We start from the raw sequence: 26,039 nt of genomic DNA, 5'->3' as shown, positions 1-26,039 counted from the left end.
TTCCCCCCGTTCTGTTCCTCCTCTTTCGGCCACTCCTCACCCCTCCTCCCCAGCTCTTCTCTTCATGCAGACAAACAGACATTCCAGTAGCCGATGTAGTGGTGGTTGTCCATAGCAACATGCCATGCAGGGTGTATCTTGTGGGAGCAGGACCACTGAGTGAATGGCTAAGCCTTCTTCCAACAAAGACTGTGAATCTCTGAGATGCTTTGAGCTTCCATAGAAGTGCTGTGACTTCTGGGCTGTGGGAGTGCTTTACATAATCCAGCAGCAGCTTCCCTCTGCTCTGCCACATCGCTCTCTCCTGCTGCTCCCTGCACCTCTAACACACACACACGCACACACGCACACACGCACACACACACACACACACACGCACACACACTAATGTAGGTCGACTCATCTTGACGCATCCTCTGAAATTCCTTCAATCCATCTATCATTGAGCGAGATAATCACAGGATGCTGTTAGCGACCGGCTGTGCAAAGGTGCGGACCGGTCAAAGGATGGATGTTCAACAATCCCGCCTGTGTGATTTCTAACGTGGTGAGAATAGATTGAAAACGCTCGACCGGGGAAAGCAAATAAGGGAAGTTGACCACATATTTCATTGCAAACAAACTGTAACAGTCTCACTTTATTTTAGACAGAATATTAAATGCAAACATTAGGATCAAATAATTAATAACTTACTATAATCCCATAAATTATTGCATGATGATTCAGTCTTTAAAATAAATCTTCTAAATTAGTCCTCTAACTTAGGCTAATCATTTTTTTGTTTTAACAACTTCATTTCTCGTTTATCACACCTCCTCGCAACTGTCCAGCAAAGTCTCTGCTGTTTTTCCAGCCACAAACGGCGAGTTTGACGTGTGCAGATATTTTCGATGAAATCTTATGTATGTTGTGCGTACGAGGACCGCTCTAACAATCTTTTGTTAGCTGAGATCTGCCAGCAGCTGACATTGTGTGCTCTGCTTCCTCTCGTGAGCCTCTCTGGGACTGCCAAAGCCAGCTGCTCCACTCTGCCTCTCAACGTCAACACATTTAACACAGACATGTAAACTGCACACTTCAATAAGTTGACGAGTCAGTGACTTCATCCTCATGGTGGATGTGCTTCGTTTACCCCTCCCCGTCTTTTAGCTGTAAATAATGTAAAGTAGAATCCATGTGATGGGTGTGTATCACAAATATCCACGTCATGTTTTTTTTTTTAATGAGGAAAAAGAAGGGGGTCAGAGGGAATTATTTTAACCTGGGGATTCCTCAGAGTCACGGTTTCAATTCTGCAGGTAAACAATCAATGACTGAATGGGGATTAAAACTCACTGGTTTAGTGTTGTCTTGAAGCAGATACTCAATATCATGACCACGTTTACATTTACCAAACAAGAATTTGCAGCCTGCGTGTAAAAACGGATCTCTTACAACCTCTACCTGGAGCACTATCAAACATACATTAAGGCACATAGCCATATTCAAAACATCACCACATATTGTATCTATGGGGGCACATAAACATGAGCTATCAATCCCCAGTAGTTAATAAAATTCAACGTGTGTTCAGCAAAGCAGACCATTTTCCTCCATTAGTGTTTCAGTCATCAAAGGAGATGAAGTTTATTAAAATGTGTAAATCACAGATTTGTATTTGCCAGAACTGCTGCAGCACTGTCTGTGACCACAGTTTTGAGGCAAAGGAATTGCATTTGTTGTGGCGCATCTTTTCAGCCCTGCTAATGATTATTATTAGAAATCCATTACAACAGTCCCGCAGAAGAGAAATAAAACAGCAGTTTGAGAGTGGGAGTGAGATACTGTTGCTTTGTTGAACACATGTCTGGAACTATGGCCATTTAGATAAAGGGATTCCATGATTAGAAATAGAAAACTGAACATTTGTATCAAAAGCAAAACATATTCTTCGGCACAAACAAAAAAGAAAAAAGAAAGAACAGCCACAATAGGTTCTTTTTCAGCTCGAGGATGCAAAGCACATCCGTCGAGATGTGAATACATGAATTATCAAAGTAAAATTGTCAGAGTTTGATGAAATCCTCTTTGTACACGTTCATTCCAGTGCTTAGATCCTATCCAGTATTCTGCCCACATTCATTCTAGGCTTACGAGACTGTCAACATTGTGCTGTTTGAACCATCAGTAGTATAATATACAAATGTACAGATACACAATAGAAATGCATACGTAATTGGTTATTACAATGAGAACCTACAAAAAATCATGACAATAAAAAGTCTCTGGGGTATTGCAGGTGAGGCAAGCAGAGCCACAAATGTGCATCCAGACTGACGGGACACAGCCCCTCCTACCATGAGTAAAGCGCATGTCTATTTACACAGCGTCATAACAAAGCTATCAAAAACAAAGGCTCCAAAAGTTCCTCCTAAAAACTTTTTTTTGTTCTTTTGTTTCTCTACATACAACAATGTCGATTCCATGTATATACATCCCTAGAAAATAATTTAATTATAGTTACACACTTTCTACATTTATGAAACAATACAGTTCTAGTCCACAAGGAAGGAGTTTGTCTGCCTGTTTGTGCGTGTCTGTGTACATATGTTAACATGTATGTTAATGTGAGTGAGGGCAAGGATGTGTGCATGAGGCGGGGAAACATAGTGGACGGGAATAATGTTCAGTTGTTGGCTAACAGTCGCAGGGGCAGAGTGAGAGAGCGGACAGGGGTGTGGTCACAGAGAAGACGTGGTGGAATCAACAATTTCTCTTCCGTTGCACACTGTTGGCACGTAGTGGGCACTCACAGAAGCTAGAAAAAGACACACAATGAAAAGACTGAAATGAGAGGAGAATTACTTGGGAAAACTGGAAAAAAGCATTCGTGAACATTAGTCTTGAACAAATCTTTCCTTTTTGCGTAAACAACTTATCACTCAATGGGTTTTCAGCGAATACACTCGAAAATAAAACATAAATATAATAAAATATCCTTTTCAAGTTCTAAACCAGGGAATTATAAAGTGTGAGAGAATGGAGTCCCCCCCACCAAGTCGGAATTTTTGTTTAATTCCAGACTTTATAATGTTTTCCGCAATATAGGATATTATTGTTAAGAGACGCTGGAGTCCATAGACAATAAAAAACAAATTAAATCTTCATATCGTTTGAAATATTAGATAAGTTGCCCATGAAATTGAAATACTTTTGTTATCAGACACATTCTTTCTTTCATTATTTATACACATTGGTGCAATGGCCACATACTGAATACCCTGATTAAACAAATTATACCTATCATAAAATGCAAATCCATGCACTCTGTTGTCATTTTTGTTTGTATGCAGAAAGTCCGGATTTCAGAATTGGCTATTTGATTTTTAAACCAAATTTGACTCATTTCCTTATGGGCTATGCCTCGTACAATATTGATTTGCCAAATAGTGCAAGCACACGCATGCTAATATTGCTGATTTCCATATTTTAGGCTTCACAATGACCAAGCAAGAGAAAAGAGGGCAGCTGCAGTGAGAGAAAATCTTAATGTGCGGACGGTGCGGCAGCGGCCATGGCTTGCTTGATCTCCTAATATGAACCCCATCGGGCGTGCCCGGGATGCCTCAGGCCAAACCCTTGATGAGAGGGACTACATTCCTCATAGCCTTCAGGAATTAATCTAACCCATGAGTGGGAGTCTCTGTCCATTGACGGCATCAAAAACTTCTTGAGCATTATGCAACATCTTATTAACACATTGCTAGAAATTCAATACGAGTGAATGAGTGACATTTGTATGGATGAGATCTCCTCTTATATTTGCTTCCCGTTCAATTGACCAAGTTTGAAAAGTTGAAATAAATTCGGAATAATTACATTAAATACCGGCAATTTTGTTGAAGCCCGAATATACAGCTTACAATTGTGGTTCTATTAAACGATAAATAATATGTCTGTGAAAAATGAATCCAAATAATATGCATGCAGAACTTTAATTATTGAATTCCAACTTTATGGGAAGTGTAATTACAGTAAATAAAAACTAAATCCTAATCAAAAGTATTGACACCTGCAGTGTAAGCTGAAACTGTGATATAGGAAATTATAATATGCAGAGGAATACAAGTCGTATGTAAAAAATGTGTGCACTGCAATCTTTGTAACATTTTGGCCCTCTGTTTATTCCATCTTAAATAAGTTCTGGGGACCCAGGGTGACATTACAAGTTGTCAGAAGCTGATAAATCCTGGATCCTCAAACCTTGCAGAAACCCTTAACAGCCGTTCCTTGCTTCAAGCAACTGACTAAAGATCTGAAAATAAAGCTAAGTGATGTCTAACAGGTAGGGAGAGGCTATAAAAAGATAGCAAAGTGCTTCTGGGTAGCAATTTCCACTGTCCACAATGCCATTAAGAAGTAGCAGTTAAGAGTAACTGTGGAAATGAAGACAACATCCGAAAGACTACCGTGTAGAGTCAAAGCAAAAAAAACAACAACAAAAAAACCCCCACATGACTGCAAGCCAGCTGCAGGAAGTTTTAGCTGACACATACCTGGTGATTACAATGTAAAGCACTGATGCAAAATCATATTCCACATTCAAAACGTGCACCCATGTCAGCTTACTGTAAAAATGATTTGGACAAATCAATTTCAAACTGAGCTCTTTGGAATAAATGATGAGATGCTAAGAGTTTCCCCCAGGGTTAATAAAGTATTTCTATTCTGTGCTATTGTAGAAGGTATATTAAAACATTTTTTCAACTGCTAATACATATTTATAGCTGTTAGCCAGAAACCTGAGCGTGAAAAGGTGTCTGGCTTTTTTCTTTTCTTTTTTTACAAGATAATAATGCCAAGCAGACCTTAATCCCCCAATGAACCACATCAAAACACATCAATACAAAGCAGCAAGTAGATTTTAAACATGCTGTGCATGCCAGAAAGACCAATAAATCATCAAAATGTAATGATATGAGCAAGAGTAGGTAGACATCATTGAATAATCACACACGTTTAAAATCTCTCATGGAGGGCTGTGCTGTGTGCTGTTACACCAAAAGTTAGCACATGCAGTAATTACAGTTTAAATGTTGTTGTTTTTTTTAAAGTTGAAAACATTGAAAAAGTAATCCCTCAAAAAGACATAAACTGACTCGTATTTACTACGAAATGACTTCAAACTACATAGAGCCATCAACAAGATATGGTTGGAAGACTGCAGCGGCTGTTAAGTGGTAGTAAAAAAACAAATTGCAGGCCTTGCATTTCAATGTGGGTGTAAGTCACTGCCACACTCCACAACATGCAGTAAATAATGAAACTTATGGAGTGTAATTGGAAATTTAAAATGTATTTCAGAACACTGTGGGGCCATAAATATGTTTGAGAGATAAGAAACAGAAAAACACATTGAATCACTATGAACGGTTCTCATACCATGTGACGTGTACGTGGCGGCAGTCCCACTGACGCTGAAGCGGTTGAGGTTGAGCCTGTGGCTGGTCACATTCTTCTGGGGCTGGAACATGATGATATGGACTTTGGGAGCAAACATGCAGCCGAGGACCACAAAGCCACTCAGGCTCACCGAGATACACATGGTGGTGGTCTGAACCTGCAACGTAAAGGAGGAAACACTGAGATTTGATACTTAAGATGACTTTTGGAAACTACAACCATAATTAAAAAAAAAAAAAAAAAAAAAAAGTTAAGATGCTGTTTTGGGTGTAAACAACCAAAACTCATTGATTTGCATTGTTATGTTCCACTGTGTATAAGAAATGAGTTTATATTCAGACTTCTGAGTAAAATATCAGCTCATTTTGGATTTGACAGCCACAGCACATGTCAAAATAGTTAGGATGGGGCCAGGTTGACATCATATCATTGTGTCGCTTAACTTCTTCTTTTGACAAGAGCATATAAAAGTCACGGAAATGAGCAGACCAGCTGGTGGAGTTTTAGGAGAGTAATGCTCTTGTCTTATGGAGGAGTCTGTAACTGCTCAACAGTCCTGGGCTGGCTCTTTACTTTTATGATACTGCTTAGTTCAGTGGTCTGCAACCCGTGCCTCTCTGAAGCTTTCTGACAATTAAACGTAGTAAAATTTTCATCAAGTTTATTAAACATTTTGCTTGCATACTTGGCTTATGGACAAAAAGACTCTCCCGGCTAAAATTATGATATTTAAAAAAAGGCGTCAAACTGCTAAAATTGCTAAAAAGCAGAAAATAGCCCAATTGACTAAAAGAAAAGTGGCCAATAAGTATGAATGGAGCAAAAACAGGTGAAATGGTTAAAATAGCAAAACTCGCTCAATCAGTTAAAGTAAGCTAAAAAGATTAAAGGCAAAGGCTAAAACAGATCAATTAATTCTAAACGCCATGAATGTACATTTAGCAAACCTACATAAATAACTTTATAAGCTGTCTTATACTTTATGATTAAATGTGTTTTTCGTGGCTCCAGAATAATCTTATTTGGTGGAAAGTGACAGCAATGGCTTTTTTTGATGGGAAAGGTTGCAGAACTCTGGCTTAGTTGAACTTCCGCTACTTACATCTGAGCCGTGCCTCTCAGAAATTCTCCATTTATGCTGTGTCACATTAGTGAAATGTTTTCAATTCAACTAATTAGTTTTCAAATGTTCCTCCAGTAGTTGTTAATTCCAAATCACCATCACAGACTTTTGTTCCCTCTATTCCAACTTTCTTAATGTCGCTTGCCATTAAGGTCAAAATGAACAAATGTTTTCTATAAAATGGTGAAATCTGATCAAATCTTTTTGAAAATTACTTAGTTCTCCTTTATATTTACATTCAAAACAGCATCTGAACCTTTTGAATGTTGTTGTACTTCGATGGTAAGCTAACACTTTAAAACTGTAATTTAAATGATTCTGAGCAAACTAATACTGTTGAAGTTGGATAATAAGGAATGTCTATGTTTTCCCCCTGCCAATAAGGTTTGTAAAGTGAGTGTACAGCTCTTAGTAGGCAGACCTTGTTACCTTGTAACAGTCCACAGGATAACAATTACAGAGTCGATCAATAAAAGACTCAATCAACTGAGACCACAGAGGATTAAAAAAAAAAAAAAAAACAACCTCTCTCACCAGTAGCTTTAACTTCATTTTCTGGTATTTATTGTATGAAATCAATGCAAACTTCACTAGATCTCATATTTTTCATCGCAGGTCTGTGGAGATTTGTGCGGTGTGTGTTTAGGCTGCAATAATCAGTACTGTAAGTGCCTGAAAGTCAAATTGCAACACAGTTGAACACATTAGTAATCAAACCTTCCATGTCTCTGTGACTGTATATTCTTATGTGAGTGGGTGGGCGGGTATGTTGCCGTTATTATGACTGTACCTGACTAATCTTAAAAAAAAAAAAAAAGAAAAAAGACGTCTATTTCGAAAGAGAGAGAGAGAGAGAGAGAGAGAGAGAGAGAGAGAGAGAGAGAGAGAGAGATTTTTTAATATGAAGGATCAAATGAGCAAACCTGGCATCAGCACTCTCTTCTTGTGCCCTTTGATATACCATGAATGTGTGTGTGTGTGTGTGTGTGTGTGTGTGTGTGTGTGTGTGTGTGTGTGTGTGTGTGTGTGTGTGTGTGTGTGTGTCTGGGTAGGTGTGTGCTTAAGATTTGTAGAGCTCAGGTGGTGAACACTTGCTCTCCTTTGCTGTTAAATCTGGACACGTGTCAGCAGTTTGACAGAGCCATGCTGTTTGTCACCGCAGCACCGCAGAGCTCGGACGTTTGCAAACGGGATTTGAGCTTGTTTAGGTTGGCCCTACATCTGTGTTGTCCCTTTACTGTCAACTCGGTGTCTTTATTTAGAAATTTGCGGACTAAAATTGCTCACAGTGTTTCATTACAGGTAACAAAAAAAAAGATTTCTGTAAAGCTCAATATTTAATAAAGATACTATTGATAAAAAAATAAGTATTTCCAGAACAATGATTATTGATATATATGAAAGTAAAGCATCCCACCTGGCTCAGTCTACGGGTCAGGTAGGACGTTTTCTTCTGTTTTCAGTCTCTATGACTCATATTTCGATGGACAAGCAGCCTGCTCAGGGGGCAGCACCTCATTAGCTGGGATTTACTCCAGCACCCTAAATTGGATAAAGTGGTATGAAAGATGGATAGCTGTTTTTTTTTATTTGCTGCTATGATGATATCAGCCGGTCCATCTATTATTACAGGAGAGCAACTGAATGGTGCCAAACTAATCACACTGTGTCCATAAGGTTGTGTTCACACTTGGCAGATCTGGTCAGACTAAAATGAACAGTGGTGTGATTGTTGTGTTATTGTGGTCCATTTGTGGAGGTGTGAAAGCTGCCATCCGAATCGTGCTCTGCACCAAACGAGGACGAGCAACTTTGGTGAGTTTCCAAACAAACTCTAGCACAGTTTGATCAAAGCGCCAATGTGCCACGGAGCAAAGACAACTAAATGGTCCAAACACCGGAAGTGACAGGCGTCGGAAGGGTTGTCTCCCTGCCGCAGAATATTGTTATATATTTTGAGATGAAGGACTTCTAAACTGCAGTTTTACAATTGATGAGCAAAAATGAGCTTTTGTGAAATCCCACAGGTCTCTTTACTCCAACATAAAGCCTTTTTGCTGAAACCTGATAGTTGTGAATGCCATAAAAGCAGGCAGCAATTTGCTTCTCATCTAAGTGTCTCCCCGCTAAAGAGTGAATTTTCATGCTTTTTACTCTCAGATCTCACGTGGCGTGAATGTAGTCTCATGTTAAAAAGCAAAGCTGACTTTCTAATGAATGAGTCAGGGCTCATGAGGCTTCCAATTTTTAAATTTTAAGATGAAATCATTGGAAAAAAAGAAATCAATGAGAATAAAACTAGTAAATATTTCATTAAAACACATTCTTTAGAACTAAAGGTGAAATAAATGTCAATATTATAAACTGTACAATAAGTATAGTTAATAATAACTATAGTGCAAAACCATGAATGTAGCAGGTGGAATGACATAAATGCCTATGGATTCCCAAAACTTTTACCGATAAGGTCATATTTGAAAGTCCAGCGATGAAAGAAATAATACTACTTAACATATACAAAAGCATGTCTGGTGTATTTCAGATCCTCTGTCAGGCTGCAGGCATACTCTGGATCAACAGTGACTTCTACTCGTACCGGTGGAAAGTTTCACTCACCTAATTTAAGGTAGTATTTTTCGGGGGGGTTCTAAATTGTCCTATTGTGACTTGGCCGAGATGTGTCAGAATGCTAGAATCAGAATGTTCAACCTGTCTGTCAGTCAGTCACTGGTAGTCCTGAGATGTTGTCAGCTGTGTTTTACAGTGAGCCACAGAAGCTGACTCCAGTAAATCTTCACTTCAGGGGTGCCGAAAAGGTGTTTTGTAACCTCTATGTAGCACAATCATGCCAGATAGAGGGTTTTTCTTTAAAACTGGAACTCAGACAGGTAGGTGCATACATATATAGAAATATATTTAGAGTTGCAATCATAATACCTGTGATTGTTGTGGTTTTGCGCTTTACCTCGCTTTATCATTTTGTAAATTTGAGTTCATCACATAACAATCTGTCCATAAAGTGTGCTTTAAGCAAAGAGCAATACAATTCTCCCCACACCCAACCCATCTCCCTTTCTAAGGTTGTCGCAGAACGCACCTTTTATACACGTGTCTAAAGTGTTGTCTGCTCAGATGACTTTGACTACAAAGCAAAACAAAAATCAATGAAAAGAAAAAAAAGAAAAAAAAAGAACTAGACTAAAATCTTCTATTCTTTTCTGCTTTAGTCTGGACAAATGTGAACATAGTCTGAGGTTAGCGTCATAGCCAGCTGCTTTATAGTTGAAGCGATGTCTCTCTAAATGATGTGTGTGTTTGTTTGAGAGCATACCCTGTAGTCACTAGATGTAACATAGAAGATGGGAAGAAAGGCCAGCCATATTATGCAGGTGGTGTACATTGTGAATCCAATAAACTTGGCCTCGTTGAAATTCTCAGGGCACTTCCTGGTCTTAAAGGCATACCTAGAAAGAGAAAACAGCAATTCTGATAAGACCGACAACACCAGAAAAAAGGTCAATACCTAATCTACCAAAAACAAAACTTTTCAAACTGAAAGAAAAAAAAAAAATTCCTTGGTGTTCGCCGAAGAGCCAGCCACATCTGTTACTGATGTGAAGAGCCAGTGTCAGTGCCCATCAATGTCTTCAGCTATGAGACACTTACACAGTACACAGGATGACCAGGAGCACATCATATCCCAGTGACAGCAGCATGCTGGAGTCGCGCACGTTACACTTGAGGATGACAGTTTGTCGTCGTTCTGGCAACGTGAAGCGCCGCGTCCCGGGAACTTCCAGCAGAAGCCACACTGACACCATCACTAACTGGACAGAGATTAGACTCAAACAGATGAACACCTGCAAAAGAAGCAGAGCCCATCAAGATCTACTGTTTGTCCATCCAATCGTCTGTCTGGCTGATGTAGATGGATGGACGCAACGCTGCAATTAATTACCTGAGAGAATGGGCTAATGAAGCGTGGTCTCACCGCGCCCGCTCCGTCTTTCACACCACTGAAAATCCTGGCGATTCTGTTAGTTTTGGTGAGGAGGGCGGAGTAGCAGACAGCGAATGACGTGCCTAGCCCGAGGCGCCGCAGGGCACAGATGGCAGGAGAGGGCTTGGCCAAAAAGAGGAAAGTCATAGCGTAGGACATGAAGACCCCTGAGAGGAGGATGTAACACAGCTCTCTGCCTGATGCTTTCACCAGAGGTGTGTTGTTGTGTCTGATAAACACCCAAAACACCAGACCGGTGCACATGAACCTGCAGACAGACAATTATTGTCATTTAGGAAATGCTTGTATTGTCAAAGAAACTATGGGATGCATGAAAACATATACATAAACAATTCTCTATTATGGATACAGGCACAGGATATTTGAGCTGCAATTGACACTTAGTACTTGTAGGAAATCAAAGGTAACACACCCTACACAGGCAATGGTGATTGGACCAATGGCCCAAGCATCTTCCCACATGATGTAGTCCTCAGGAAGGTCGTAACAGGAGGTCAGGTCGTCAGTGGGCCATTGACCAGGAGCACAGGGTGAGCAGGTGAACTCATCGGCCAGGAATTCATGAGGCTCACAGGCTGTACAGATCCAGCAGCAGTACTCACCTGGGAAACAGGACGATGAACGGAAAGTGTGGCAGTTTCTTTTTAAGGCTCTGCTGCTAGGTATGTTGCTTATAACTAAAAGAAAATAGTTGAAATTCTCTCTCCTACCTGCCTGCATTTTCTTCATCTCGTTGCGTTCGCAGGGGTCGCTGCACTGTGAAGTGGGCACTGTTTCTCTGGGCCAGTGAATTAGCTCACTGCTCAGGCTCAGACTCTCTGCCCATTCGCCCACTGGCACATACCCATAACGATCGGCAGAGCGCTGGTAGCTGAAGATGTTGTATCTGCCCATGCCATCCCCCTGGGAATCAAACTTCACTGCTGTCTCACTGCCTGGAGGCGAGAAAGGGGCTGGAGGGGGTGAGAGGAGAGACAAAGAGTGAGAAAAAAAAACTTGATGGAGCCGGTGGAGTAGGAGATCAAAGCCAAACAATCACAAACAATCATCCCATTGAAGCTTCATTGATGCTCTTTAAAAAGCAGCAGTGAAGACAGACAATAAGCAATACCCAGCTAAGCCTTAGGAGTCCAGAACAGGCAGCGTAGGGTGTTTTCATTTCTGAAGACCAGCCAGTTACAAAAGTATTTTCTAACAGGCTATAAATGCCTGTGTTGCTTGGTGATGTGAGTATCACTGGTCTCTCTAAGGTCACATTGGGACAAATTCACTGGTCTAAATTCTGGTCTGAGTTTATTACCAAATGCATCATTAACAAACTGCCCATAAAGTTGTATAAGCAGAACAGCAGAGGATTGAATCCCTGGGCAATGCTATAGCTACCCACACACGGATAGAATTAGCCTCTGGGTCTCTTCTATGACGAAAGCACAGTGCTGAAACTGCCAAATTGGTTTGTATACATGTTGTTATGAAAGGATTACCATCTGCCCCTGAGGATGTGGGAACAGAAGAGATTGTAAAACTGGCAGGATACTAAAACCACTAGATAAATAAGAGAAATGCAGGGCTGTGGTCTCAGAAAAATGTAACTTCTGGATGAGTTGCAGTCTCGGACCGAACGAGACAAAGTTCAATTCACTCGTACAGAGGCACTTCTGCCTTTACAGCAGACCAATCAACTATGTTGCTGACACACGGACCTGTATATTATATGCAGCTGCCTGTCAAGTCATGATGTGATGAGGGATAGCTCAGTGTATGCCCGCTTCATAAGGCATCACTCCTCAACGTATAACAAGGCTCTCGGTTTTCAGTGTGAAGCAGCGTTGATAATACGGTGCTGTGTTCCTCATATTTCTGTGTCTTGGGGTAACTGAAGAAATCACAATCCAAATTCATTCTCCATACATACAGCTTGCGATCAGTGGAAAGAATCAGAATACAGACTGCAAATAAGCTGTTGGGCAAGAGAGTCTGCGTTTGTGTGAAGATGTGCACACAAGTGAGTGTGGAAGCTCCATTAGGTTTTACTTTACAGTGTGATGGCTATGGTATTGCTCTGAGCGCTGTGGGAGGCTGTGCCGACAGAACCAAAGCTCTGACCCTGCTGGTAGTGGCGTGCGAGTGTGAATGTATGTACGTACGCGCATGGATCTCCGACAAAGGCTAAAGCTGTGCTATTGTTGTGAGAGCTCAGTGTGTTCAGAGAAGAATGGCGTGTCAGATGGCAGCAGAGGGGGTTAGGGTTTATGAAATCCATAAATCACAGAGACAGCACAACCCTCTATCTTCCTCCTCTCTGCCTCTGTCACAGGAAATTCTAAGTGTCAAATCTTCTTTGGATTTAGGAGCAAAATGTTTCAGTGACAGCTAAATGAAAATGATTTCAATAAGACGATGGAGATAATATCTTGAGACGCAGAAGAGATATGAAACCATTATTCCACAAGTTGCCAGATAATAAAGTCTGTTAATAACAGTGAGGAATGAGACAAGCCAAGCGGTCCTCCTTCCAGACACCCAAACACACTTACAGAAACACTCTGCCACGAGCTAATTATCATAACTGCACCTTATTAGGACCATGGAAGTGTGCTGAAGCCTAATTAGCAGCATGTGGTAATTACGTGTAATATTGACTAAAGAGATAACAGCATTGGCCTACAGACTTTGAAGGTGCGGTTTTGCCCTTCACTTCCCCTAACAGATCTCAGCCAAAGTGAAATAGACTCAGAGGGCTGGTGGTTTCTCCCTATTGCCAACACTGGTGACCTTGCTGACAAGACAGAAAGGCTTATCAAGAAAGTGTATGAGGGTGCAACTTAGAGCCGGTGAAGGCCACCAAGTCTCCGCCGACTGCGGAGAGCCAGGACAGACAGCGCAGGTCCTTGATGGACAGGTAATGTTGTCTCTCCTCATCATTCACTGGAACCAAAATTTAAGAAAGCACAATGCTGGAGCAGCTGAAGGATCATTTCTGTTTTGACAAGACTAAATCTCCAGCTACGCTTGCAGCAATGTGAGGTTGTACTTTCACAATTGAGACGCTGTCAGGCTCACAATGATTATGATGACAAGCTCGTGTTCACAAGGACAGGTATTAGCACATCAGCAGTAAGAATCATTTAGTAAATACTGTACCACAGCAATAGGCATTATTTAATGTTGAAAAAACTTGATTCTATCCTCTTGGAGCACCAAGTTCAAGAGATTGAGACCAACTGAAAAAACAAACAAATAAACAAAAAAAGATGATTGTTGCTGTGTCGATGAAAAATGCCACCGTTTTACTGTCAGACGATTAAACGGGACGCAAATTATTACAGCGTTCCAACAGACGGCATCAGCTGTTTGATGTGGATTTTCTTGGTCTTGTTGTTGAATCTGTACAGTGGTGTAGTGATTGACTGTGAGAACACTCTGGTTAGGCTTGGTGCAGCGCTGTGTAGCGTTTGCATGTCGTACTACTCTGTGTCTGGGTCTTGATGATGCTCAATAGAAAAACACCCCAAAACATGCATGTTAGGTTATTTGAGAAGTTGTCTGTAGTTGAGTGTGTAAATGCCTTTCTCTGTAACCCCTGTGATGGGTTTTAACTTGTGCCCGGTGTGAGCTAAGACTGGCTTTGAATTTGTCACAACTTCGAGTTGTTTATAGTTTGAAGTTAGAAGATGGACGTTTGAGTTAGTTTCTGTCCAAAAAACTAAAAATCCTAAATTGCCATTGTGATGATGGTATCATACTTATTTTAATACAGAGCAATTAATGAATTGAATGAAACAATAAATATTTGATCATATCTAACATAAAACAGTGTTTATGTTCTATGTTTTTCCAATGCTCGTGAAACAATCATCTCGTTAAACTACCTACGAGTGACTTTTTGTATTTGTTCTTGGGTCGTCACTACAACTCTATGATTGACTCTAAAATATGGCAAGTGATCACCAAGAGACTACCAATGAGAGCATCAAATGTCATGTAGGCTCATCAGTCCGTCGATGATGCTCACATACTTCAAAGTGGACTAGATTTGTAAACTGCAAAAAGAAAAAGAAACAGATAAAAAATGATTGAATGTATTGACCAATAGGAAATTTGTCCCATGGGCATCGTTCTGTTGAATGCTAGAGCCCGGTGTAATGTTGATGAACCATGAACTGAACCTGCTCAGTTATTTAAAGAATTGAATGTGGTGACTGCTTCCAAACAGTCGAAGGATTTCCTGCGGTGTCTTAACGCATTCAGTACAACGGCCTATAACATTGAAGATAAATGATTCTGTGTCACCTCATCCATACAATACTTCCCACAGGCCCAGTCCAGTCCAGCTGGGACCCACCGCAAGCACTGCCTTCTGCACTACTTCCAGCTCTCACTGACTTATAGTGCCTGTGATTTGTTGTTAGCACCCAAAGGTGAACCAAGTCATTTCAGTGATGTTCTCTCTAAAAACCATACATGCTGTATAACTGAAGTATTGTAAAAAAAAATGCTGCTAGAGAATTTACTTTTTAAGTCAACATGTTTGGACTCCTGACAAAATGTGAAAGATTATTTACATTGTTATGCAATTCTGTGAATGCAAAGAGATAAAATCACAAAATTGAAAACTGATACTGCTAAAAAGCAGAGTAAGGTGTGAGAAACTACAGCTAAACCAGAAACCTTAAAAAACATTTTTTTTGCATTCCCACTAACTCAAGAAACACCTTATTATTCTAGCTTAATTAGAAGCATGGTGAAAACAGGCTTTTCATTCAGAAGCTGAGAAATTAATTATGTTCTTGGCCATGTCGGGCTAAAGCGAAGCCCAAGGGGGATTGTGGGTATTAAAGGCAAAGAGGGAGAGGAGGCAAAGGGGTTTGGGAGGAATAAGTAGGAATAAGTAATCTGAAAGTGGAGAGAGAAGCATACAGACTCAGAGAAAGTGGCTGGATTCTTCCTTTGTGTGTGTGTGTGTGTGTGTGTGTGTGTGTGTGTGTGTGTGTGTGTGTGTGTGTGTGTGTGTGTGTGTGTGTGTGTGTGTGTGTGTGTGTGTGTGTGTGTGTGTTTGCATTGATTATGTGCATGTAGGAGTGCATTCACAAGTGCACACATAGACAGATCACATTAGCTGTATTTGTTCTCTCTAGAGATTCTCTCCTCAGGGATGGAGATACTGCCCGGGCCACAGAGCAACAGACCACATGGGAACAGAGGACAGATAGGGTGGAGAAAAGGAAGACAAGAATAAGGCAAAGGAATCTATAAGAGAGAAGGTGCTGTAGCAAAGTGCTGAGACTTGACTGAAGGAAAGGTGTTGCGATAGAGGAGACAAAAGAATGGAACGGCGGGCCAAAATCAGGAGGTACGGGGATGGAGGATGAGCCAGGAGACAAGATAAGCGCTAAGAGAGGAGGGAAGTGACAAGGGAGAAGAGGAGAAGAATACAAGAGCGATACCAGCAATGCAAGAAACTAATGCCATGGCAGCAGAGATAGGTAGATGGAAGAAAGCCTCTGGAAGGAGGAATCAATAGAGAATAGGTGAAGGATGGATGGAGAGATGAGCAAAATGAAGGACTGGAGGAACAGACCGGCACAGAGAGGCAGAGGAGGCAGGAGAGCAACCTTGTGAAGTCTGAGTGGGATGTGCTGTTTTTGAATGTAGAGAGAGAGAGAGAGAGAGAGAGAGAGAGAGAGAGAGAGAGTTGGACACTTTCTGGGTGAGAAAGTGAAAGCAGACTGAGAGATACAGAGAGGACGAGATGGAATGATAAAGATCGAGAGAAAGAGTGACAAAAAAACAGAAAGATGGAGACAGAGGGAGAGAATGAAGAGAAAACGAGGGAGAGAATGAGTGAAGGTTGTTCTCTAGCATCTAAACGTTGCAGTGAGCTCTCTGCTCAATATGGCCCTGAAGGCACACCGCCTCTGCTAACACTCACACACACACACACACACACACACTCACACACACACACACACACACACACACACACACACACACACACACACACACACACACACACACACACACACACACACACACACACACACACACACACACACACACACACACACACACACACACACACACACACACACACACACACACACACACACACACACACACTATCACATCTATCACCACTATTTGAACAGAAGACTGCATGCATGTGTGTTTGCTGCAGATCGGGGAGGTGGGTGGGTGGGAGTTGAATGATGGCTTTGAGAAGTGTGTGGGTTGGGGGTGTCTGCAATTTCACACTGGTAGAAAAAAACAACCATTTCAAGCTACCTCTTAGTGAAAAAATAAATACATAAATAGGGCTGACTATTTTTGCACATGTTTGCGTGTATCTCTTGTGTATGTATGTCTGTGTTTTGTGTTTGAAGTACATACCAAGGCCTAATAAAATCACACAAATATGTCTGTGAGCCTATTACTAGTTGGTATGGAGCAGTTGCCATGATCTACCAGATCAACAATTGCCAATAGAGTCAGCTTCATTACCATAGCAACTAGCGAAATGAGACTAGATGAGGAGAGATGCATATGAAAACACTGTCCAAACCACACAGCATATTGCCTCACTGTGCTACATACACTAACAGTAAAACTCGACACCCATTTGGAGGATACAGTCCACTGAGTGGTGACGTTAAAGTGAAGGGACAGGGCATTTCAAACATAATGACATAAAGGAAATCAAACTTTGACGTGACGGCAGTGCAACAAACATGTAAGGGAGACGGCGATGGGAGAGAGAGATACAGAGCGCTGAACAGTGTTGGTTTTTTCGTCTGCTACAGTTCAGACTGAGAGCACTGCGGATGGTGATGCTGCAGTATTTATTCTCCACATTTCAACCTCAACTCACCTCAGCTTCCTCCTTACATACCATAGATGGAGAGATGTATATGTACACCAGTGAGAGTGAGTCATTCAAGGCTAACCAACAACTCAAAAGAAACCCCTGCTGCAGTATCCAGCTAAACTCTACTGCCATTCTCATAATTTCTAGCTCTTATCAATACAGGCGCTCGGAATACATCCTTGCCAACACAGCTGTCTCTCAGTCTCCATCAGTCACTGCCACTGAGCTGTAAAGAACTCAGGAACCTTGTACATGCTGTTATTCTTTTCCAACTGCAGAAGAAAGACAAGCACCTCACGGACATGCATCAATGGTGAAAAGAAGGGAGGGACATTGGGTAGGAGAGGATGTAAGGGGGAAATATGATCAGATAGAGAGCTGCCACAAAGGGATCCCCTTCTCCTCCCCTTTCTTCTCTTCTTTCCCAAAACTCTCTGAGTGTTTTAAAACTTCCTTGCTGTGAATCTGCATATCTACCCCCCACCTCTCTCTATGTATCCTATAACAGTGTAGTATCACCTTCGCCAAGTGGAGGCAGTGACTGCAAATTGCTTTGACTATTTCCTCTTTCTCTATCTCCTGCTCATTCCTTCGTTCTGTCTCGTACAGAAATGCTCTACGTCCTTTGATTTGTGGCAGAAATGAAGATGGGGAGTTTCAAAGAGAATCCTCTTCTTGTGCTGACGCATGCTGGCCCACTCTGGAATTGCCTCGATGCTCACTCGTTCTTTCCCTCCTTCCATCCCTATCTGTTTTTCTGTCTTACTGTCTTTTACCTTTCCCCCAAAACTCTCTTTTCTCATGTTCGCGTGCCTGTCAGTCTTATCTGTAAGCCTCATTCCCCATCCTTCCAAATGTAATGTCATTCTCTCATCCCCCAGCCATTCCTCTTACTCTGCCTCCCTAAGCGTTCCGTGGCAAAGCTGCCGCGTTAGAGTTGTTTGTCGGGGTGTTTTGATGTCTGCTCCTGGTCACGGTTGGTGGAGGAATAAGCACCTCTAAACCTGTGTCAGTCCCTGAGACACAGCAGTTTATTTATAACGCTTCCTTTGTGCACCATCTGTCAGTCAAGCCAATCCGCTGTCTTTTCTCTCCCAACTCTACAGAGACTGACAGACAGACAGGCAGCGTGCTATAGGAGCTATTATAACACACACAATCTCATTAGTGCAAGAGGGAAGAATATGGAGGACGGATTAACTGCAGCTCTCATTCCTCAAAGCAACTTTGTAGTGTCGTATCAATTACGCATGGGTAAAAGGTGTCAATGGCATTCTGGCACTGACAATACGTAGCAATTAAGCGGATTTGTCTCAGTACTTTTTATGTTCAGTGGCTTGGCAGTTTTGGCTCAGGAGAAGGACAACATTCTTGTGTTGTTCACTTGAGGACTGTTAACAAGGCATTATTCGCACATTCCCATTTTCTGATGTTTCCAGTTTCCTCCCAAACCTACCCTCCATCATCCACTTGTTTTCACTCTTTATGCACCTTGACCTGGTTATCTAGGACTCTTCATTCTCTGTGGCATGCTCCAGTTCCCTCACCTGTGAAGCTGACATTAAGGATGTAATCCCTGTAGAGTCTTCGGCCATCCAGGGCCTTCATGCTGTCACACAGCTTGGTGGTGTTGAAGCAGAGGCTCCGTTGCATATTGTGGAGAGCATAAGCAATGGCATACACCGCATTCACCACAAACATGATTTTAGACTCTGGCTCAAAGTTGTTTTTGTCCATTGACAAGTTCGTGTCACATGGCGGCAGAGGTGTCTCTCCCAATTCCAGAGCTCCTCCTGCGAAGGAGCACTGGAACCGCTGCTCCCAGAATTCCTTGAACCAGGGATTCCGTAGGTTTTTGACAGGGTCCAGACTGAGGAAGTAGCGGTTAAATTCTGCGATGGGATTGGCAGCCAACTCGAGTGTGATGGCTCCTTCAGCTGTGACCTCGTTTCCCTTAACAATGCTTTCTTGTGCACCCCAGCCATCGCTGGCCACCCAGATGAAGGAGGTGTTAAGTTGGGCAGCTGCTGCCAGCAGCTCTCTGGCATCGTCACTCCGCAAGAAAAGGACAGCCACACGAGCATTTGGCTTCTGGAGGAGCTGACGGATCACAGCTTCATAGGACTTCTTAGCATTTGAACGTCCCACCTGGACAGAAAAGAGACCATAATGTAAGTACTTATGTACATGCGCCGTTCAAATCTAAAAGGAGCTGTTTCAAATCATGTGTTACAATCATTCAGACAGAACACTAGCAAAGCCTCATGCAGGCGTCCATCTCCGTTGCAAATGAGATGAAAAATGTGAGTGTGGAAGTGCATGGAATGAGTTCTTGGAGATAAGCTTTCATTTTCTGGTTCACAGCTGATAACACCGGTGTATTATTAAACCACATCTGAGCATAAGACAAGATAAGACATAAAGATGAACTTCTATAAGCTCACAAATTTGGCTTTCTGCTCATTGTTTCCACTGCAGCTTCAGGCCATACATCAGGGTGACATCAAAGATGAAAGTTTTTACTTTTTTTGTCCTACAGTTGCTTATATTCGTGCAGACTGGAGCGCAGACACAAACTCATACTCTAATAAAACATACCTTTTCTGAGGTGGCAATACAGATGTTTCTCATGCGGGCTTCCTGTTCAAATGCCTCAATGCCAGTTTCGCCATAGTCTCCCTCCGAAGCCACTGTTGACACGTATGTCCAGTTGAAGAAGCGGAGGATCTCGGCCATGGCTTTGGCCTGGTAGAAGTCGGGGGGCACAGTGCGGGCGAAATAATCGTAGCGTGTCTTGTCGCTGAGCTTGGCACTCGTCGAAGCATAGCTTATCTGAGGGATCTGGAAGAGCCTGAGAAGATTGGCGACCTGGGGGGAGAGATGCAGTAAAGTGAGAAAAAAGCCAGAGAAGTCATTTCAAACCGATTCTTTCAAATCTAAAATATCACTGACTGTCTAGAGCAGTGGCTCTAAATCCTGCTGCACAGAAGCTGTTGACTCTGAATTTCTCCATATTGACATTAGATTTAGATTAGTTCAACACTCCTACAACACCTGTGAAGTGAAAACAAAAATATATCATCAATGCTAATTTTACTACACAATAAAAAATTGTGAAGCCTTTATTGTTTGGGGGGAACCTGTTTCTCACATACTCCACTGGGGCAAAAGAAGCCTCGAACATCTTACCATCAAACACATAAATCACAACAAGTGGCAGTCCAAACTCAATGAAAATGTCTTTGTCAAAGACTCAACGCTGGTAAATAATGTTTTAAAGGAACTTTAGCTTCGAGCTGCCAGTTGTAGTAGTAACTACAACAGTGGAAGATGAGCAAAACTGTATGGGTGTTGGTACATTTATAGAAACATTCCAATATAATTAAACATACGATTTACAAAAATACACACAGGATTGCATCTAAATATTACAGCTAATTTCACGCATAATGTGATCGCAGGAAGATAAAGCCTACTGCGGCACGCACACATGAATACGATTAAAAATAAGACAAAACACACGCATGTTGATATCCCATCAGTACTTGTATTGCTTTTCTGGATACTTACTCTCGTGTGTAAGCTGATTTTGGTCCCCGCAACAATATTAAAACACCCACCCAAACACACGCACAGAAGCACGCACACACGCACGCAGACCATAGAATTCAATGAAACACTGACTCATTCATTAATGATGGACATCATCTGGGGTCTAGTGGTATCCATATAATATTCCCTTTCACTTTTGATTGGGGTTCAGTCATGTTCTCTTCATTGCAATTTTAGTCACAGATGCCATGCAAACAATGGAGAATGTAAGACACAATCATGCTCACGAAGACATGTAAACATACACACACACACACACACACACACACACACACACACACACACACACACACACACACACACACACACACACATTCGCAAATAAACGCAAACTGCAAAGCCATTCTGTTCTTGCCTCTGTTTAATCCTTTTAGAGCGCATCACTCTGGGCTTTTCTATATTTCATTCATAGCGCAGTTGATGAGCTGTTTTGACAACATGTCGGAATCTCATTAGACTAATAATGTAGGAGACTAGAAAACACACTCACACACAAACACACCCATATGCACACGCGATGCATGCACGCATGCATGCATACACACATGCACACGCACACACACACTGATAGTTTATAGTTCTTCTGCCGGGTTTATGCTTTTAGGTTGGCAGGTGACTTTAATGTCATGGAAGGTCACACTGCAAAATGTAACTGCACTGCTCTATTACCTGCCATTGAGCAATGACTACAACTATGTAGGAGGCCTGTATGAGGGAACATGGAGCATTTACTCTTTTAGTGAAAGCTGCTTTCTTTGAGGGGAAGAGAGAGAGAGAGAGAGAGAGAGAGAGAGAGAGAGAGAGAGAGAGGGGGGGGGGGGGAGAGAGAGAGAGAGGGGGAGAGAGAGAGAGAGAGAGAGAGAGAGAAATACACTCCGTAGGAAATAAAAGGGAAGGAGGAAAAATGGTGCAGTGGAGGGGTGGTGTATGTTTTCTGCTTGGAATGCAAGTCACACACACACACACACACACACACACACACACACACACACACACACACACACACACACACACACACACACACACACACACACACACACACACACACACACACACACACACACACACACACACACACACACACACACACACACACACACACACGCAAATGCAGAGATATGTGCCCACATATGAATGGATAGAAGGGAGAAATGATGCCTGCTGAATAAATGCCTTTGAGGCATGTAAGTTTACTTGTGCATGGTTAAACATAAAATAATTCCCAATTACTTCATTTGGAAGCAACAGACAGACTGGCCAAGTAGAGACACTTGAAGAAGTAGTTGGATTAGCTGCACTGGCATGAGATCAGAAAACAGGACGGTTCAGGTTCCTCAGAAAAAACTCGTAAGAACAACAGGAATAGCAAGAAAAGGGCAACAAGAATGAACTGCTCAAAGAAAAAAAAAATTATTATGCGTGATGAAGGACAAGAGGCAGAGCGTATGTGTTAACAATGGCTGCCCCAGGAAGGAGGAGGAGGAGAAGAATAAAGGGGGCTGAGGTCAGCATACACTGAGCTCTCCCCAAATAGCCAGAGGGATGCCTCTTAATGTGTATAAAGATGAAGGCAAAAGAGAAGTGATGAGAAGGAGCAGAGAAAAGATTTGAGAGATGGATAAAAAGCTATACATAAAATAGAAGAGTGAGGAGAAAGAGAAGACTCGAAAGAGAAGACAGAAAGACAGTTGCCGAGATTAGGGATTTAAGGACTGATAGGAGGAGGCTTTTGTGCAGTCACAGAGGAGTAAGGGAGAAGGAGGTTTTATGCTAAACTATGCAAATCAACCAGCTCTGTGACAAGAGCTACATGAGCTGGGGAAACACACACGAACACACCAGTGGAACTTGATTCCAAGAATCAAGCACATGCATGCGCTGAAACACACACACACACACACACACACACACACACACACACACACACACACACACACACACACACACACACACACACACACACACACACACACACACACACACACACACACACACACACACACACACACACACACACACACACACACACACACACACACACACACACAAAGTCACAAAACACAGAAACATAGAAACTGGAACATGTCACTGGACGCCAGCCATTGCATGGTTGTTCCAAGACACGTGTTCATGGTTGAGTAAAGGATGAGAAAAGTGGCTCACAAAACAGTTTACAGCAGACGATAATGGATAATTTTTGTATGTTTCTGATCATCCAATACTACCTGTATAGAGACGCTGCTGAAGGATCCTCCAATGACTGCTGCAATAGCCAGTGGGCTGTCGTCCTGCAGAGCGTAAGATCCGTCTGGACAGATGAACTCGGTGTCATCCACCTTGGTGAGCGATGCTCTTACAAACTCCAGTGCCTGCATTGGCAAAAAGCACATAGATAAATTGTAAGAAATACAATCTAATGTAAAGGCATGAAAATCTATTTGTCCTTTTTTTTTCTTTTTTTTTTTACAATGCTAAATTTCTGTCTTCGGAAGGGACCATAAACTCTCATTGCTATACACAAGGGCTTCATAATGCTTTCAGTACAGGGTCCAACTGACAAATTAACTCCTCTGAGACAAAAGCAGATTATAGCATATATTATGGTCTGTGGACAAACAAGTGATGAATCGCCAAGCCAGTATTGGTACAATCCATAAAAGGTTTATTGTATAAGATTAATAAATGTATCAGCCCTAAGTCGTGCAGCAATAACATGCTTCTTCATTTTATTTTATTTTTTCCTTTAGATGAAGAGGAAATCGTCCCCTGAGGGGAAAGAGCTGTGCATTTTTTGATGTGGCTCATTTCCCTGATTGGATATAGCTTCAATCTCTCATACTCATTGAGGTTTTACTGTTATCATATAAGACAAGATTCCTCACCTGTTGTGGCTATAGTAAAGCATTGGGGTCCATTTATTCCACTTGAGCATTACATTATAATGGCACATAATGTCTCATGTCTCATAATTTTTCTCAATTTAAAATGAAAGATTGTACTTTTCACTTCTGATCTCACAGCACAATGAGTTAGGAAACTTTTTAGAATGCAAAATGTTGCAAAATATCAAGTTGTGAAAAGTTATATCAGCATTCACAGGTAAAGGCAGGGTTCACTCAATATAGTCCAACATAAAACCGAGAAAAACATCTGAAAGACAATAATCTCTTTAATATTATTAGTTTTGTTGAGGATGAGTTTGGACCGCTGTTGTTCATCCAACATGTAGGTCTGTAAAACGCATGCAGTAAAAATTCAAATACTCAATGAAGGCATTAAACTGTGCCAAAGATATTACGATTTGATCAGTTGTCATCTATGTCTTATAAATATCTTCTGGATGTGATCACATTTTTAATTAACCACAAGTGAAAGCTGCTGTGAACAGCTTTAGATTAACATGTCTAAAATTATACCTTACACACATAATGAACTGAATTTTAATTTATTAGAAGGCGGGATCGAATTTAGATTAGGGAAAATGAAGAAACGCTCCTTTAATATAGAAGCATATAATGTCCATAATAATGAACTATTAAGAAACATGCTGATGTATCTACGTTTCTAATGCTCACCCACCTGCTCCAGTGCGTAGGTATCTCTGGAGCAGGTGTCAAGGATGTGGACTCCAAGGGAGACTCCTGGCAGCAAAGATTTGTCTGTGTTGATTCGGTCTATGGCGAACAGCATGGCCTCCAGCCTCTGGATGCCTCTGTCCTCATTGATGCGGCCACACTCCTCCATCCCGGCTCCTTTCTCGTGCACTGGGAACAGGCCGCCGAGCACAAGGTCACCCTCGATGCGGATCTCCCGTCGTGACTGAGGTGGGTCTGACAGCAAGGCGCCTTGACACATCATGACCAAAACTAGAGTGGGAATGCGCCCCACCACCATGTTGCGCTCAGAAAGGGATTGGGTTGTCAGAACGTGAGGATAGGCTTGAAAGAGAGTGAGCAAGAGGGAAGTGAGGGGTCAATAAGGTAAGTGGGTGCGGGTTTAAGAGTGAGGCGTACAGAGCGGGGCGGGGCTGTGTCAAGCAGCGGCCGTGGATACTTGGGTCGATTTGTGGCCCGTGAAACGGTCAGGGAGAGCTGGACTGGACCACACATGGAGGGGCACACCATCTGGACATCAGTTCTGTTTCGAGAGGACAGGTGAGAAAGAAGAGAGGGGAGAGGGGGTGAAACATAATCAGCCCACATGCTACAGGACAAATCACAAAGCTGTCGGGAGGTGTGCGATAAAGTACTTCTGTTAGTGTAACCGTGAAGTATAAAGACAGCAAATCAGACCTTTAGAGGAGTTTGGGGACGCTGTTAACAAGGGCTCAAAGTCATTTCTGCTTCACAGCCAACGCCATGACTAAAAGAGAAGGAATTGTTTGCAAATTGTACCCCACTGTTCTCCAATCTCCTCCTCCCTTACATCACCCCGTAAACTTTTCCTTTCACGATGTGTGTGTGTGTGTGTGTGTGTGTGTGTGTGTGTGTGTGTGTGTGTGTGTGTGTGTGTGTGTGTGTGTGTGTGTGTGTGTGTGTGTGTGTGTTTATATGTGTCCGCCCCTGGTTGTATCAGGATAAGCCAGCTTAGATGGCTGGTTGATACATGAGCGCAGTCTTCTCATGCCACAGATCAGAAAAGCTTCTCTAATCTGATCTCTGTTTCAACAATTCTCTGCTTGTCCATGAGTTTATACCCTGGAGTGCACAGACGTGTGTGCGTGTGCGTGTGTGTGTGTGTGTGTGTGTGTGTGTGTGTGTGTGTGTGTGTGTGTGTGTGTGTGTGTGTGTGTGTGTGTGTGTGTGTGTGTGCATGTGTGTGCGTGTGTGTGTTTTATCATCTCCGTGGCATAATTACAGTGTGAGGACTGAATGCATTTCACCATGAAAGAAGCTATCTGACAACAATGAGGCCAACAATAAACAACAGCTGATGCTACTTATCACTGCTTACGACTTAATTATGTGTTTCGACT

General features: G+C 42.0%; 1 protein-coding gene across 1 annotated transcript; it reads right to left on the bottom strand.

The window, feature by feature from the left end:
* Window positions 1-609: 609 nt before the first annotated feature.
* On the bottom strand, window positions 610-24,940 carry grm3 (glutamate receptor, metabotropic 3). The gene is made up of 11 exons (XM_080474911.1): window positions 24,644-24,940; window positions 23,290-23,433; window positions 20,051-20,320; window positions 19,000-19,600; window positions 11,298-11,540; window positions 11,000-11,189; window positions 10,525-10,834; window positions 10,233-10,426; window positions 9,898-10,030; window positions 5,423-5,600; window positions 610-2,798 (listed from the first exon to the last, which is right to left on the bottom strand). The coding sequence occupies exons 1-11, from the start codon at window positions 24,920-24,922 to the stop codon at window positions 2,722-2,724; spliced, it is 2,619 nt and encodes an 872-aa protein (XP_080331037.1). The 5' UTR covers window positions 24,923-24,940; the 3' UTR covers window positions 610-2,721.
* Between the last annotated feature and the right edge of the window lie 1,099 nt (window positions 24,941-26,039).

Source organism: Lipophrys pholis, assembly GCF_963383615.2.
Source record: "Lipophrys pholis genome assembly, chromosome: 11".
Lineage (NCBI taxonomy): Eukaryota > Metazoa > Chordata > Actinopteri > Blenniiformes > Blenniidae > Lipophrys > Lipophrys pholis.
Note: the sequence above shows the minus strand (reverse complement) of the source record. Positions and strands in the feature narration are given on the sequence as shown.